We start from the raw sequence: 10,792 nt of genomic DNA on the forward strand, positions 1-10,792 counted from the left end.
TCTCGAGATTTTTCAAAACTGAACTCGTCTTTCTTTTTTATTGAGATGACATAAAATTAAAAATCAAAGTCGCACTCTGAGTTTCAGTTTTTTAATCTGTTTTCTTGAATATGTAAATAAAATTGTGTATCATACAAGATACACTAGATATATCCAGACAATATATGTTGTATCCCAATAAATACAATTACTTACCAAATAATTGACTTTTAACATATCCTCGCAACTTGAACACGACAAAGATTAAGATTGAATCAAAACATATTCTATCCCTAGAAATGGCTATGTTTTTCAGTCTAAAGATATTGCATAAACACTACATATAAAACTTTCAAAACAGCATTGAATTAGTGCCAGAATGGGGTTGAGTGATCATTGTAAATTGCCAAAAGTTAAGGCAATTTTAAGTAACTTGTCATCCCTGGACCATCATTTCAAATGAAAAACTGGCATGAAAATAAAACGCGACGACAACTGCCACGTCTAGGTCAACGACCACCACAAGAACTGTAAGTTGAAGCAGAACAGATATGGGATCAAATAAAAGAAGACGAATCACATCTACATATTAGATAAAAATTTATAGCTGCAGTGTCACAACGAACATTTGCATCACTACCCTCAACCATCACATGGTCTCCTGCAGTGTCTAGAAGGAGGGCTATGACTCCAACGCCTTCCAGAACCTCCCCGGCATTTGGCACTCAATGGCAAAATGGCCAGGCTCACCAAATTCATAGCATTTCAAATCCGAACCAGAACAACCACAATCCCCACCACCTCTGGAGTGGTGTGAAAGCTCAGCTCTCCAGCCATTTTTTCCTGTTTCAATCCAAAATTTATTTTACTTCCAAGCAAAAATAATCGGGTCACAAACTTCAAAAATTCATCACAAAATAGAACTAAAGAAAATAGCCACAGATGGGCAGCGGATGCGCTTCCATTAGATAAGTATGCTAACAGGCGCGTGAAAGAGCAGAACAAAAGAAGCTAAAACTGTAAACAGACAATGGAAACACAATAACCATCTTCAAAACTAGCTAATCTGCCACAAGATATGTATACTGATAAACATTACAAGAGTACCATCAAGTTCCTTGATGACATCTTGTTTCTTCAATCTTCAAAATCAATGCAAGCATAACCATGGGTTCTCCTCGCAACCATACGCTGCATGAAACATCAAACAAAATATATTATTAGAAACTTATCCGAGCAAACATAATACCTTTTTTCGTATGCAGTGTTTCGTTGTGTATGATTCAAAGTGCCTTTATTTTCAATAAAGATTAATTCATCTCCATTACGAGAAAAGTCTCTTATAATTTTCAAACAATTATTAATGTAGAATTGCATGATTTGAAATGCACAGGCTATAAAAAAATTATTTGCAATCTAAATAGAGAGAGGGACAAAAGCCACAAAATTGGAATGAGAATTTGCCACTGATAAGAACCAAGTAAGGAAACCGAACCCCTTTTTTGAACCAAAGGAAGGGAGAAGTTATTGAGCCATCAGTTTACGGGTAGCATAAGTTGAATTCATATAACAGGCTAGCAGCAAGAGTTTAAATGCAACAAAATCCAGAGCTCTTCAGCGCCAAGAGGTTTAAAATACAGCAGCAAAATCCCAACTGTGTGAACATTAGGATTCTAGATAGTTAAAACACCACATTCTTAGACCATTAATAAGATAGTGGTAACCAATAGATCTTATGATTTTACCTTCCGATGACACCAAACACTCGAAGTTCATAACATAGGTACAAGGTTTGGCCTTACAGCCATAGTTGCCCACTTCAACCCATCAATCTGAAAGTTGAAAGCAATGAAATGCATTAAGATGTAAGATAGCTAGGTTCCATTTGGACATGTACTTAAAAAACGTTTTTAAAAAATGTTTTTTAAAAACTTTTTATTAAATGTTGTTTTAAAAATAAATATGTGTTTGGACAACTATTCAATAAAAACATTTTAACATTTCAAAAGTATCGTTGTTCATCTTTGTCTTCCATAGTTTCATTCTAAAAACATCTAAAAGCATCTCTTAAATGTTTTTTAAAAACTATATTTGGAGAACACTTTTTAAAACATAATTTTCAAAACATTTTACAAAAATCTTATTCAAACACACACTTTAAGTTTGTTTCACTTATACAACACTAAAAACATATTTAAAGTACATGTCCAAACGAAAGCCTAGTGTTTTGCCCTTAAACAAAATTCAATGCCTAAAAACACGTGATAGCTGCATCCTTCAAAACCTTTGCAATTGGAGCTTAAACCCAGACATCAAAATTGAAAATTCAGTTGTTGCAACACCCAACTAATCATATAACCCTAATTATCAGTTCATTTAGAACCAAAAGCAAGATCTAAAGAGAAACTAATCACATAACCCTAATCATAACCCCGAGATCAAAGCAACTGAGACAGGTCAACAAATGAAGCAGATATGATAAATCTGATTAAATATAAAGATGATGCCAGTAATATGGCGACAGAATTAGTCATAGCTTTAGATACCCAGACATCCACATGTTTCAGCAGCAAGCCAGCTGTCTCTAATCTAAGATTAGAAGAAGATTGCTTGCATGGAGCTGACATAGATTTGAGCCTCAAATAATTGAAGTTCAAACTCAGTGAAGTACAACAAAATTTGGAGAACACTCATAAGCTTATCAATTGCTGAACAACAAGAGGTAATGAAGAAAAAACAGGTTCATATCATTCCAATTGATACGCAGGAGAGAAAATTCTTTAGTATTTCGTCTCTGTTAAGAGAGACTCTAATCGGTCAGCCCCAAACACTCATGCTATTTAAAAACTTGGAATCTGTATAGTTGTCTTTACTGAACACAGCCCCCACAGGAAAAGGTATTATTTTTTGGGAAGCTATGAAAAAATAGCCAATTGTCCTTCATGAAGATGATATAACTTGTATATGAAGATTTCAATTTCATCACACTGTAAGCACCTTCCAGGCAATCCAAGGATACGAGCTGCCCAGAACTTCTAATTCTGGGCAGAAGCTGATAGAAATTCCCTCCAAAAGAGCTACGCTGGATGATACAGATGATTTACCTGTTAATGTAGAAACATTGACGGTATATCTACCAATAGTCTTTGCAGGAACAAGACCCCTCCTCGAATCTATGAAATCTTGTTCTATCCCTCACAATAATTTTCCGACCATAAAGTTTTGATATGAGCTTGATCACCACATGACAATCCCCACATATCCTGAGATTCTTATATATGTTAATGGAGGTCCCCTCATCCGTACTAATCAAACCAAATGCCACAGCCAACTTCTCGCTATGGTAACAAAGCGCGTTCGCCTTTTCCTCATCTCCTATATCATGCAGCACAAAATTAGTTTGTGGAGCATATCCAAATTCTCGTATCTGAATACTGATCTCCTCTAGTTTCCAATAAATCTGTCTCCAATTTGGATGGCCTTTATCACCATTGAAAAACTTGAATATTGCACCATTCACTTCCATATAGCTAAATCCAGGAATCTTCTTAACATCCCTACTCATCATTGCCCCTCTCACCTTCCCAACATCATTCCATCGCTTTTGTGCCGCATAGACGTTGGACAACAACACAAAATCCCCACAAGTACTCGATCCCATCTCCACCAGATTTCTTGATGCATTTTCTGCCATTCCAACATTCCCATGTGTTTTAGAGGCACCTAAAAGAGTTTGCCAGAGCACCACATCTGGAAACACAGGCATACACACTATAATCTCATATGCCTCGTCCAGCCTGCCAGCTCTTCCCAACAAGTCCACAACACTCCCATAATGCTTCACATTTTTGCGCACTCCATGTTTATCCATCAACCTGAAAACCCTCAATCCTTCCTCCACCATCCCTGCATGATTACAAGCACACAGGGCAGCTAAATAAGTGACATCATCCGGCATTGGCCCCCCCAACCTGCCTCCATCCATGCAATTAAAAATTTGCAATGCTCTCACTCCATCACCATCCATTGCAAAGCCCATGATCATGGTGTTCCATGTAATCACACTTCGACGACACTTCATTCCCTCAAACACGCTGCATGCCTTATCCACCAACCCACATTTCGCATACATATCAATCACCGCATTACAAACTATCACATTCTCGTCCAACCCATTGTTTCTAATGTACTCGTAAACTCCATCACCCTCTCTGACCGCACCGAGCTGCGAGCACGCCGAGAGTGCCCCAAGAACCGTGACATCATTGGGCATCATCCCACACCCATGTCCCATTTCCTTAAACAGCTCCAGAGCTTCGAAGGGTCTGTTCCCTTGCGCCAGCCCAGAAATAAGAGCGTTCCAGCTGGCGATATCTTTCCTGGACATTTCATAAAACAGTTTGAGCGCATTGTCCAACTCCCCACATTTAGCTTGAGCATCGAGCAATGTGGTTTGCAGCAAAACATCAGCCTGAAACCCGGACTTGAGAACTCGGGCATGCATTTGAAAAGCCTCGGTTACCGCCAAAGCCCGGGCGCAGGCCTTGAGGAAGAAGGAGCAAGTGAGAGCGTCGGGCCTGCATGAAGCACGTCGTAGCATGGCAAGAAAGGTAACGAGGGCATTGATGGGATGGTGGCTCTGGGCGTGCCCTCGAATAATGGCGTTCCAGTCATTGGTGAGAGGGAGAGGAATGCGGGAGAAGATAGCGGCAGCGTAGGGAAGTGCGGAAGCAGCGCAGGAGTCGAGAAACTTAGAGCGGGAGGGATAAAAATGGAAGAGGCCGCTGCTCAGCAGGTGGCCGTGGATTTGTTGCAATTGCGCCAAAGAAATAATGGGATTTGGAATTGGAATCGGAATCGGAATCGGAATCATCATCCACTCCACCTACCTACTACTACTTCTGGTGTAGTGTGGTGGCTGGACCCCCTCCAATCATAATAATTATCTTATATTTGTTTTTGGGTTCTGTTTAAAACTCAACATTAATATAGTTTTTGGGTTCTGTTTAAAACTCAACATTAATATAATTTGGAAGGATGTATTGTTTTGTAGCTGATGAATACAAGAATTATGGGGCAATCATGCAAATCGACGGTGGTTTGAGTGATAACCATTCAAAATCGGCAGAAGAATCTGTTTTAAAAAGCATTCGCAAGTAGTTGCAATGGCTTGTTCATGCTTTTCGTAATAGGTAAAATTTGCGATTACTTTTCTTTTTATGTCAAGATGTTAAAGTTTATGCCCCTTCACTAATATTGATATATGAGAGTTTCGCTAATTATATTTTTTTCAATCAAAACAAAAGATGCCGTCGACAACACAAATTACCTTATAAACGTATAATTAACCAAGACACTTGTTAATTATGTATGCAGTTGCATAATTAGCGTATCTTGGCGTCTGTGGTTTGGTTTCCATTTCTGTGCTTTGAATAGTACGACTTATATTTTTTTCATGAAACGAAATTGTTATACTATTTGTTAAATATATGCTCCAGTAAATAAAGTTAATTAGCAAACGGCATACGGCATACTACTGACTTTAAACATTTATTCTTACAGCCAGCATACGATAAAGCTTAACAAGCCCGAGTCAAACATATTCTATCCCAAGAACAAGCAAAAAAACAAAAGCATATCCATGAAGAATGCATAGAATTGGGGTGAGTAGTCATTGCAAATTGTGGACCAAAAGCTTTTTGTGGCGATTTTAAGTAGCTTCTCGTCCGTCGACCATAATTTCTAACGGAAAACTGGCAACAAAATAAAACCCGTCGACAGTTAAAAGAATATGCCGATTGGTAAATGTTTCACGTTCAGGATTGATTAACCTGCCGGAAGCGTTTGGAGCCGTTCTTCATCCATATATCTACTCAAATACCATAACTAAATTGATGTGAGGCGCTCAAAGCCGCAGATATTCAATCAAAAGTAGCATGTAGCCAGTGTGAAGCCAGCTGGGATCCACAATCTTTCGAATTGAAGATCACACAGAAGACAGTGAAGAACGAAAGCAGACGTGCAGATGCACAAAAACCAATGAAGCAGAACCATGAAGACACCTCGACACAAAAACAAAATAATGAATTTTTAGCAATGTTCTATCAGGAGCTTTTAATAGACAGTAATATGATTCAATGCAAATAAAGAACTACGAGAACGATGGTCCATAGTTAACTTAGATGGGGAATCAGTATGAAAAGGACAAACTTACTACTGAAGTAGTAAAGACACTCAACCAAATCCGCGAGTCGAAGCAGAGGGCATCGGCCCACTAGCATAGTTGTAACTAAACCCAAGCATAGTAAACACACAGTTCCAAACATTTCAGGATATATCTAAAAATTCTTATCAAATCTTCCAAGCTCAGCTCCTGCTTCTACGTCTTTCGGCCCTCACGCCATTTCTGCATAAAAGGGATAAGGCAATCTGAATCAAGTACAATAGCAAGATCTACTCATGTAATAGTATATATCCCAAGGCAGAAAAGACTGATCCAGAAACTTAACAACACAAGGAAACTATTTACAAATTTCTCATGCATCCAAAAAATAATCATAAAATCCTTTATGCTCTTAAGGCTATCTCAAAGATGCATTAAAGCATGACAATTTGTGGTAAGAAGATGTTGTATTTACCTATATTTCTATTAGTTCCTGAAAACATTATCATGGCAACTTCCTAATAACAATGAAGACAGCATATAAATATAGATGCGATGCTTTCTATTCCTAAGTTGGACATACTTAAGCCTCCAGTATCACGGGCATGGAAGTGAAAATAATGTCTTCTCAACTGTATGCAAGTCAGCACATACAGCTAAATTTTGGGTAGCTTAACCGTTAACTAAACTTGGGTTACAAGTACCATACCATCAAATCTCAATCCGAAATTCTCTCACTAATACACATACAGCACACATGCATCACAAAGTAAAAAACAAATAAAGTCCAACCACAGTAAGGAATTCACCCATTCGCATATGGCACTTCATCTCGTCCACGAATTGGTGACCTGCTGTAGCTGCGAGCCCTGGGTGACACACTGCGACGTCTGGGTGAACGACCACCACGAGGACTGTAAGTCCAAAAACAAAAGAAATGGAATCATATAAAGAAGACAAATCACATCTACATGTCAGATAAAAAATTGACTGCATTATCATAATAATCATTTATAATGAAGTTTCCATCACTACCTTCGACCATAACTTGGGCTCCTGCGATATCTAGAAGGGGGGCTGCGACTCCTACGCCTTCCAGAACCTCCCCGCATTCGGCACTCACGGGCAAAATGGCCAGGCTCTCCACATTCATAGCATTTCAAATCTGAACCAGAACGACCACGACCGCCACCACCTCCACCTCCACCTCCACCTCCACCTCCACCTCCACCTCCACCCCCACTCCCACCCCCACCTCTGGAGTTGTGTGAAAGCTCAACTCTCCAGCCATTTTTTCCTGTTCCAAACCAAAACATATTACTTCCAAGCAAAAATAATTAGGTCGCAAAATTCAAGAAATGGTACTCAACAGAGTGAATATAGACCATCACATGATAGAAATAAAGAAAACAGCAACAGATGTGTAGCAGAGGTGCTTCTGACTTTTGTTAAGCACACTAACTGGGGCGTGAACATAGAAGAACAACAAAAGAAGCTAAAACTGTCAACGGATAACAGAAACAAAGTAACTATCCCTAAAGTAACTAACTATTACAAGATATGTATACTAATAAACCCTAAAAGAGTACCATCAAGTTCCTTGATGGCATCTTGTGCATCTCTTCGGTCGTCAAAATCAATGAAAGCATAACCAGGGGGTCTCCTCGCAACCCATACGCTGCATCAAACATCAATAAAAGAGAGAATGAGAAATTTATCCAAGCAAAAATAATACATTTTTTGTGTGATTTGAAGCCAATTGGCTTTCTTTACGCTGCGTATGATTTACCTTCTGATGACACCAAACACTCGAAATTCATCCTCAAGCTCCCGCTCAGTGACTCGAGGATCCAAATTTCCGACGTACACTCGAGACATCTTGGATCAAGTTCCTACGATAACAGTTGTATAAGCATAAAGCATAAAGCATAAAGCATGCGCAGCAGAAATCATTAATAAAAATAAGGAGGAAATGAGATCTTAACATTTTTTTACATAAATATTGGAAAAACTAGCAAAAAAATCGCAAAAGAGTATCCGTATTGACAATTAACTAAAGTCAGTAAACGAAACTGCCGTTCGGACCAAATTCATCAGTAAATTTCCGCAAAACAAGAGAGAAAACGGCAAAATAACAGAAAAATCACACTCGTACAACATTTAAAATAAATAACATAGATTTTTTCAAAAAAAACAAAACAAAAACTACAGATCCATCACTAACTCGCAGTCACTGTACATAATGAACAGGATTCAACATTTAGGATACAATATAATCCACGGAGATAATGAAGGAGAGCACCTGAAACCCTAGGTATAATGTGGGGAAACTCCAGGAAAGCTTGAGCGGCCGCAGAGACTGTTTTGAGTTCACGAAATTGGGGCGGTTAAGATATAGTAAGCTTGGGGGTATGTTAAATTACGTCTATATCCCTACTCAAAAATAATAATTAGTAAATGATGCATAATGATCATAACATGATTTCATACAGTATGTTTTTCAAAATATTTACATATTTCATACTGAAATAACATGTAAGGAGGGAAGTTAGCCAACATTTAAAAGAAATGTGAAAGAAGCTATGAGAGAATTTATATTTAGTTGGAAAAGTTAGCCAATATGTCAAATAAATTTGAAGAGAAGGATAAAATGAGAAATGAAAGTTGAAAAATCGGCACTTTCCTTTTCTCCTAATACAAGTGTGCATATGATTGATCGAATTAAGAATGCACTTACAATTCCGGTAGTTCAGGGTCATGATGTTTATTTGGGGCTTCCTACATTCACCATGAGGAGTAAGAGAGAGCAGTTTGGTTATCTAGTTGGAAGAGTTTCAAGCCGAATCAAAGGTTGGGGTAGCAAATACTTCTCGGTAGGTGGGAAGAAAATTTTAATCAAGTCAGTGTTGCAGGCTATTCCCACTTATGTAATGTCTTGTTTTTGTATCCCTAAGGCTGAAAGAGTGAGTGCCCGGTTAGCCAACTTGTGGCTAAGGGCTTTTGTGACTCTATGTGTAAACAATCTTTGTTTAATATAATTTACATTTTTATATTGGCATTTACTTTATCTTTTATCATATTATTATGTTGTGACGTATTATACGATATTTAGATAAAGACCTTGAATATACTAGAGTGCATGTAAGATGTGATAGTATACTTGGATGACTATCATGAAACGCATCTTATAAGCACTGTATATTCTAAACAGTTCCTAGTCAATTGAGCCGTCCGCAAATAAGGATAAGGATCGCTCGAGATTGAGACTAGCATTTGCGATGCTGAGTACCACGTTTCATTGGTATGGAACATAGAGATGTTCAAAGCATGCAAATGGATATTCATATGATGGATGATCGAACTACCCTATTCGGACTTTCCAAGTGGTTATCATTAATTGAGTGGATAAGTCTGCGGTTTTGGTTGTACACCATTAGTCCTTACTACTTGAAACATCATGGAGACTCTATATGCTAGTACTGTACTTTGACTCGTTTATCGACTCTATGAGGGTCATCAGGTGTCGAGATTGGGTACAGTTACGACACATATAAGAGTCAATGCTTTATTGTCAAGGATTCACCACACGCTTGCGAGTGTGGATATCCTATGCGATCTGAGGAGATATTAGTCTGACATCTTCTGCCAGAGTACATGATGTGCTTTTGGTTACTTGGTTTTCTAGTAGCACATGCGATATCACTATTTGATCTTCAAGATGTATTGCATAGTTATCGAATCTCGAACGACTCTCGATGTACCAATGGTTGTTGATTCGATCGGGATATATGGATGAAGGGACCGTACTGTACGCTAACCAAAACCTACTGGTTCTTGCAGGCACTATCAGTGATACCTAGGAAATCATGGGGCAATATTGCTAGGCGCTCTTACCATGATTCGATGGGTAAGTCGAAAATTGTTGTTCCGAGTCACAAGGAGTTGTGAGCCCATGGCTAGCTGTATCCTTGAACCATTGAGGGTTACACAAGTAATGGATTACTAATCTCCGTTGAGATAGTTAAATTTAAAGAGTTAGATTTAGCGAAAGAGAAGTTGGACTTCTTAAGATAAAGGGAGTGGAATTTCCTAAAATGACATAGGGATGGACATTTTTGGAAATCACTGAATTCGGATTCAGAAAAATTATCTTGACTTTAAAAGGTGCAGAAATGATTTCTGAGCACATTGGTGAAATCAGTTTATCAATCGGAGTCATGATGAATTTTATATTAATTTCTATAATAACAGGCTTGGCTTGTTGGACTTAAATTATGACTAATGGACCCTAAGGAGTTAGTGTCCTATTAGACATATAATTTAATCCAGTACATAAATTATATATATCACACATAGGGATTTTCGAAAAACATAACATTGCTTATCTTGCAATTTTCGAAAATCTCATATTATTTTAAGTTGGAATTTTCGAATTCCTTCTCCCTTTTGTGAGAGAATTCGGTCTGTGATTTTTCTGAAAAATTACATTCTGAATTGACAGATCAAATCTGTAAATCTCTTCGATAAACATCTGATTGATTTCTAGTGCAATCAATCAGAGGGTTTCTGTTTTCTATTCGTGGACCTAATTCAGGAGTTGATCGAGCAAGTCATCAGTTCCTGGGATTTACAACAAGAGCAGATTTAATC

At 38.1% G+C, this 10,792-nt stretch overlaps 2 protein-coding genes across 10 annotated transcripts; both read right to left on the reverse strand.

Moving 5' to 3' along the window:
• Nucleotides 1-358: 358 nt before the first annotated feature.
• LOC140871390 (pentatricopeptide repeat-containing protein At1g34160) lies at nt 359-5,153 on the reverse strand. 8 transcript variants are annotated; one of them, XR_012147700.1, is made up of 5 exons: nt 3,084-5,153; nt 1,725-1,811; nt 1,475-1,633; nt 1,087-1,170; nt 359-822 (listed from the first exon to the last, which is right to left on the reverse strand). XR_012147700.1 is itself a non-coding variant. In XM_073273884.1 (2 exons), the coding sequence occupies exon 1, from the start codon at nt 4,853-4,855 to the stop codon at nt 3,113-3,115; it is 1,743 nt and encodes a 580-aa protein (XP_073129985.1). In that variant the 5' UTR covers nt 4,856-5,153; the 3' UTR covers nt 1,086-1,170; nt 3,084-3,112. The 8 variants fall into 8 exon arrangements, 1 of the variants encoding a protein (XP_073129985.1); XR_012147703.1 differs by lacking the exon at nt 1,475-1,633; XR_012147699.1 differs by having other exon boundaries at nt 1,725-5,152.
• A 464-nt stretch (nt 5,154-5,617) lies between these two features.
• Nucleotides 5,618-8,545, reverse strand: LOC140871642 (serine/arginine-rich splicing factor RSZ22A-like). 2 transcript variants are annotated; one of them, XR_012147731.1, is made up of 7 exons: nt 8,445-8,545; nt 7,932-8,034; nt 7,732-7,820; nt 7,178-7,439; nt 6,952-7,056; nt 6,194-6,385; nt 5,618-6,041 (listed from the first exon to the last, which is right to left on the reverse strand). XR_012147731.1 is itself a non-coding variant. In XM_073274248.1 (6 exons), the coding sequence occupies exons 2-6, from the start codon at nt 8,018-8,020 to the stop codon at nt 6,346-6,348; spliced, it is 585 nt and encodes a 194-aa protein (XP_073130349.1). In that variant the 5' UTR covers nt 8,021-8,034; nt 8,445-8,545; the 3' UTR covers nt 5,618-6,345. The 2 variants fall into 2 exon arrangements, 1 of the variants encoding a protein (XP_073130349.1); XM_073274248.1 differs by having other exon boundaries at nt 5,618-6,385.
• Nucleotides 8,546-10,792: the final 2,247 nt, after the last annotated feature.

Source organism: Henckelia pumila, unplaced genomic scaffold (genome assembly GCF_033568475.1).
Source record: "Henckelia pumila isolate YLH828 unplaced genomic scaffold, ASM3356847v2 CTG_461:::fragment_3, whole genome shotgun sequence".
NCBI lineage: Eukaryota > Viridiplantae > Streptophyta > Magnoliopsida > Lamiales > Gesneriaceae > Henckelia > Henckelia pumila.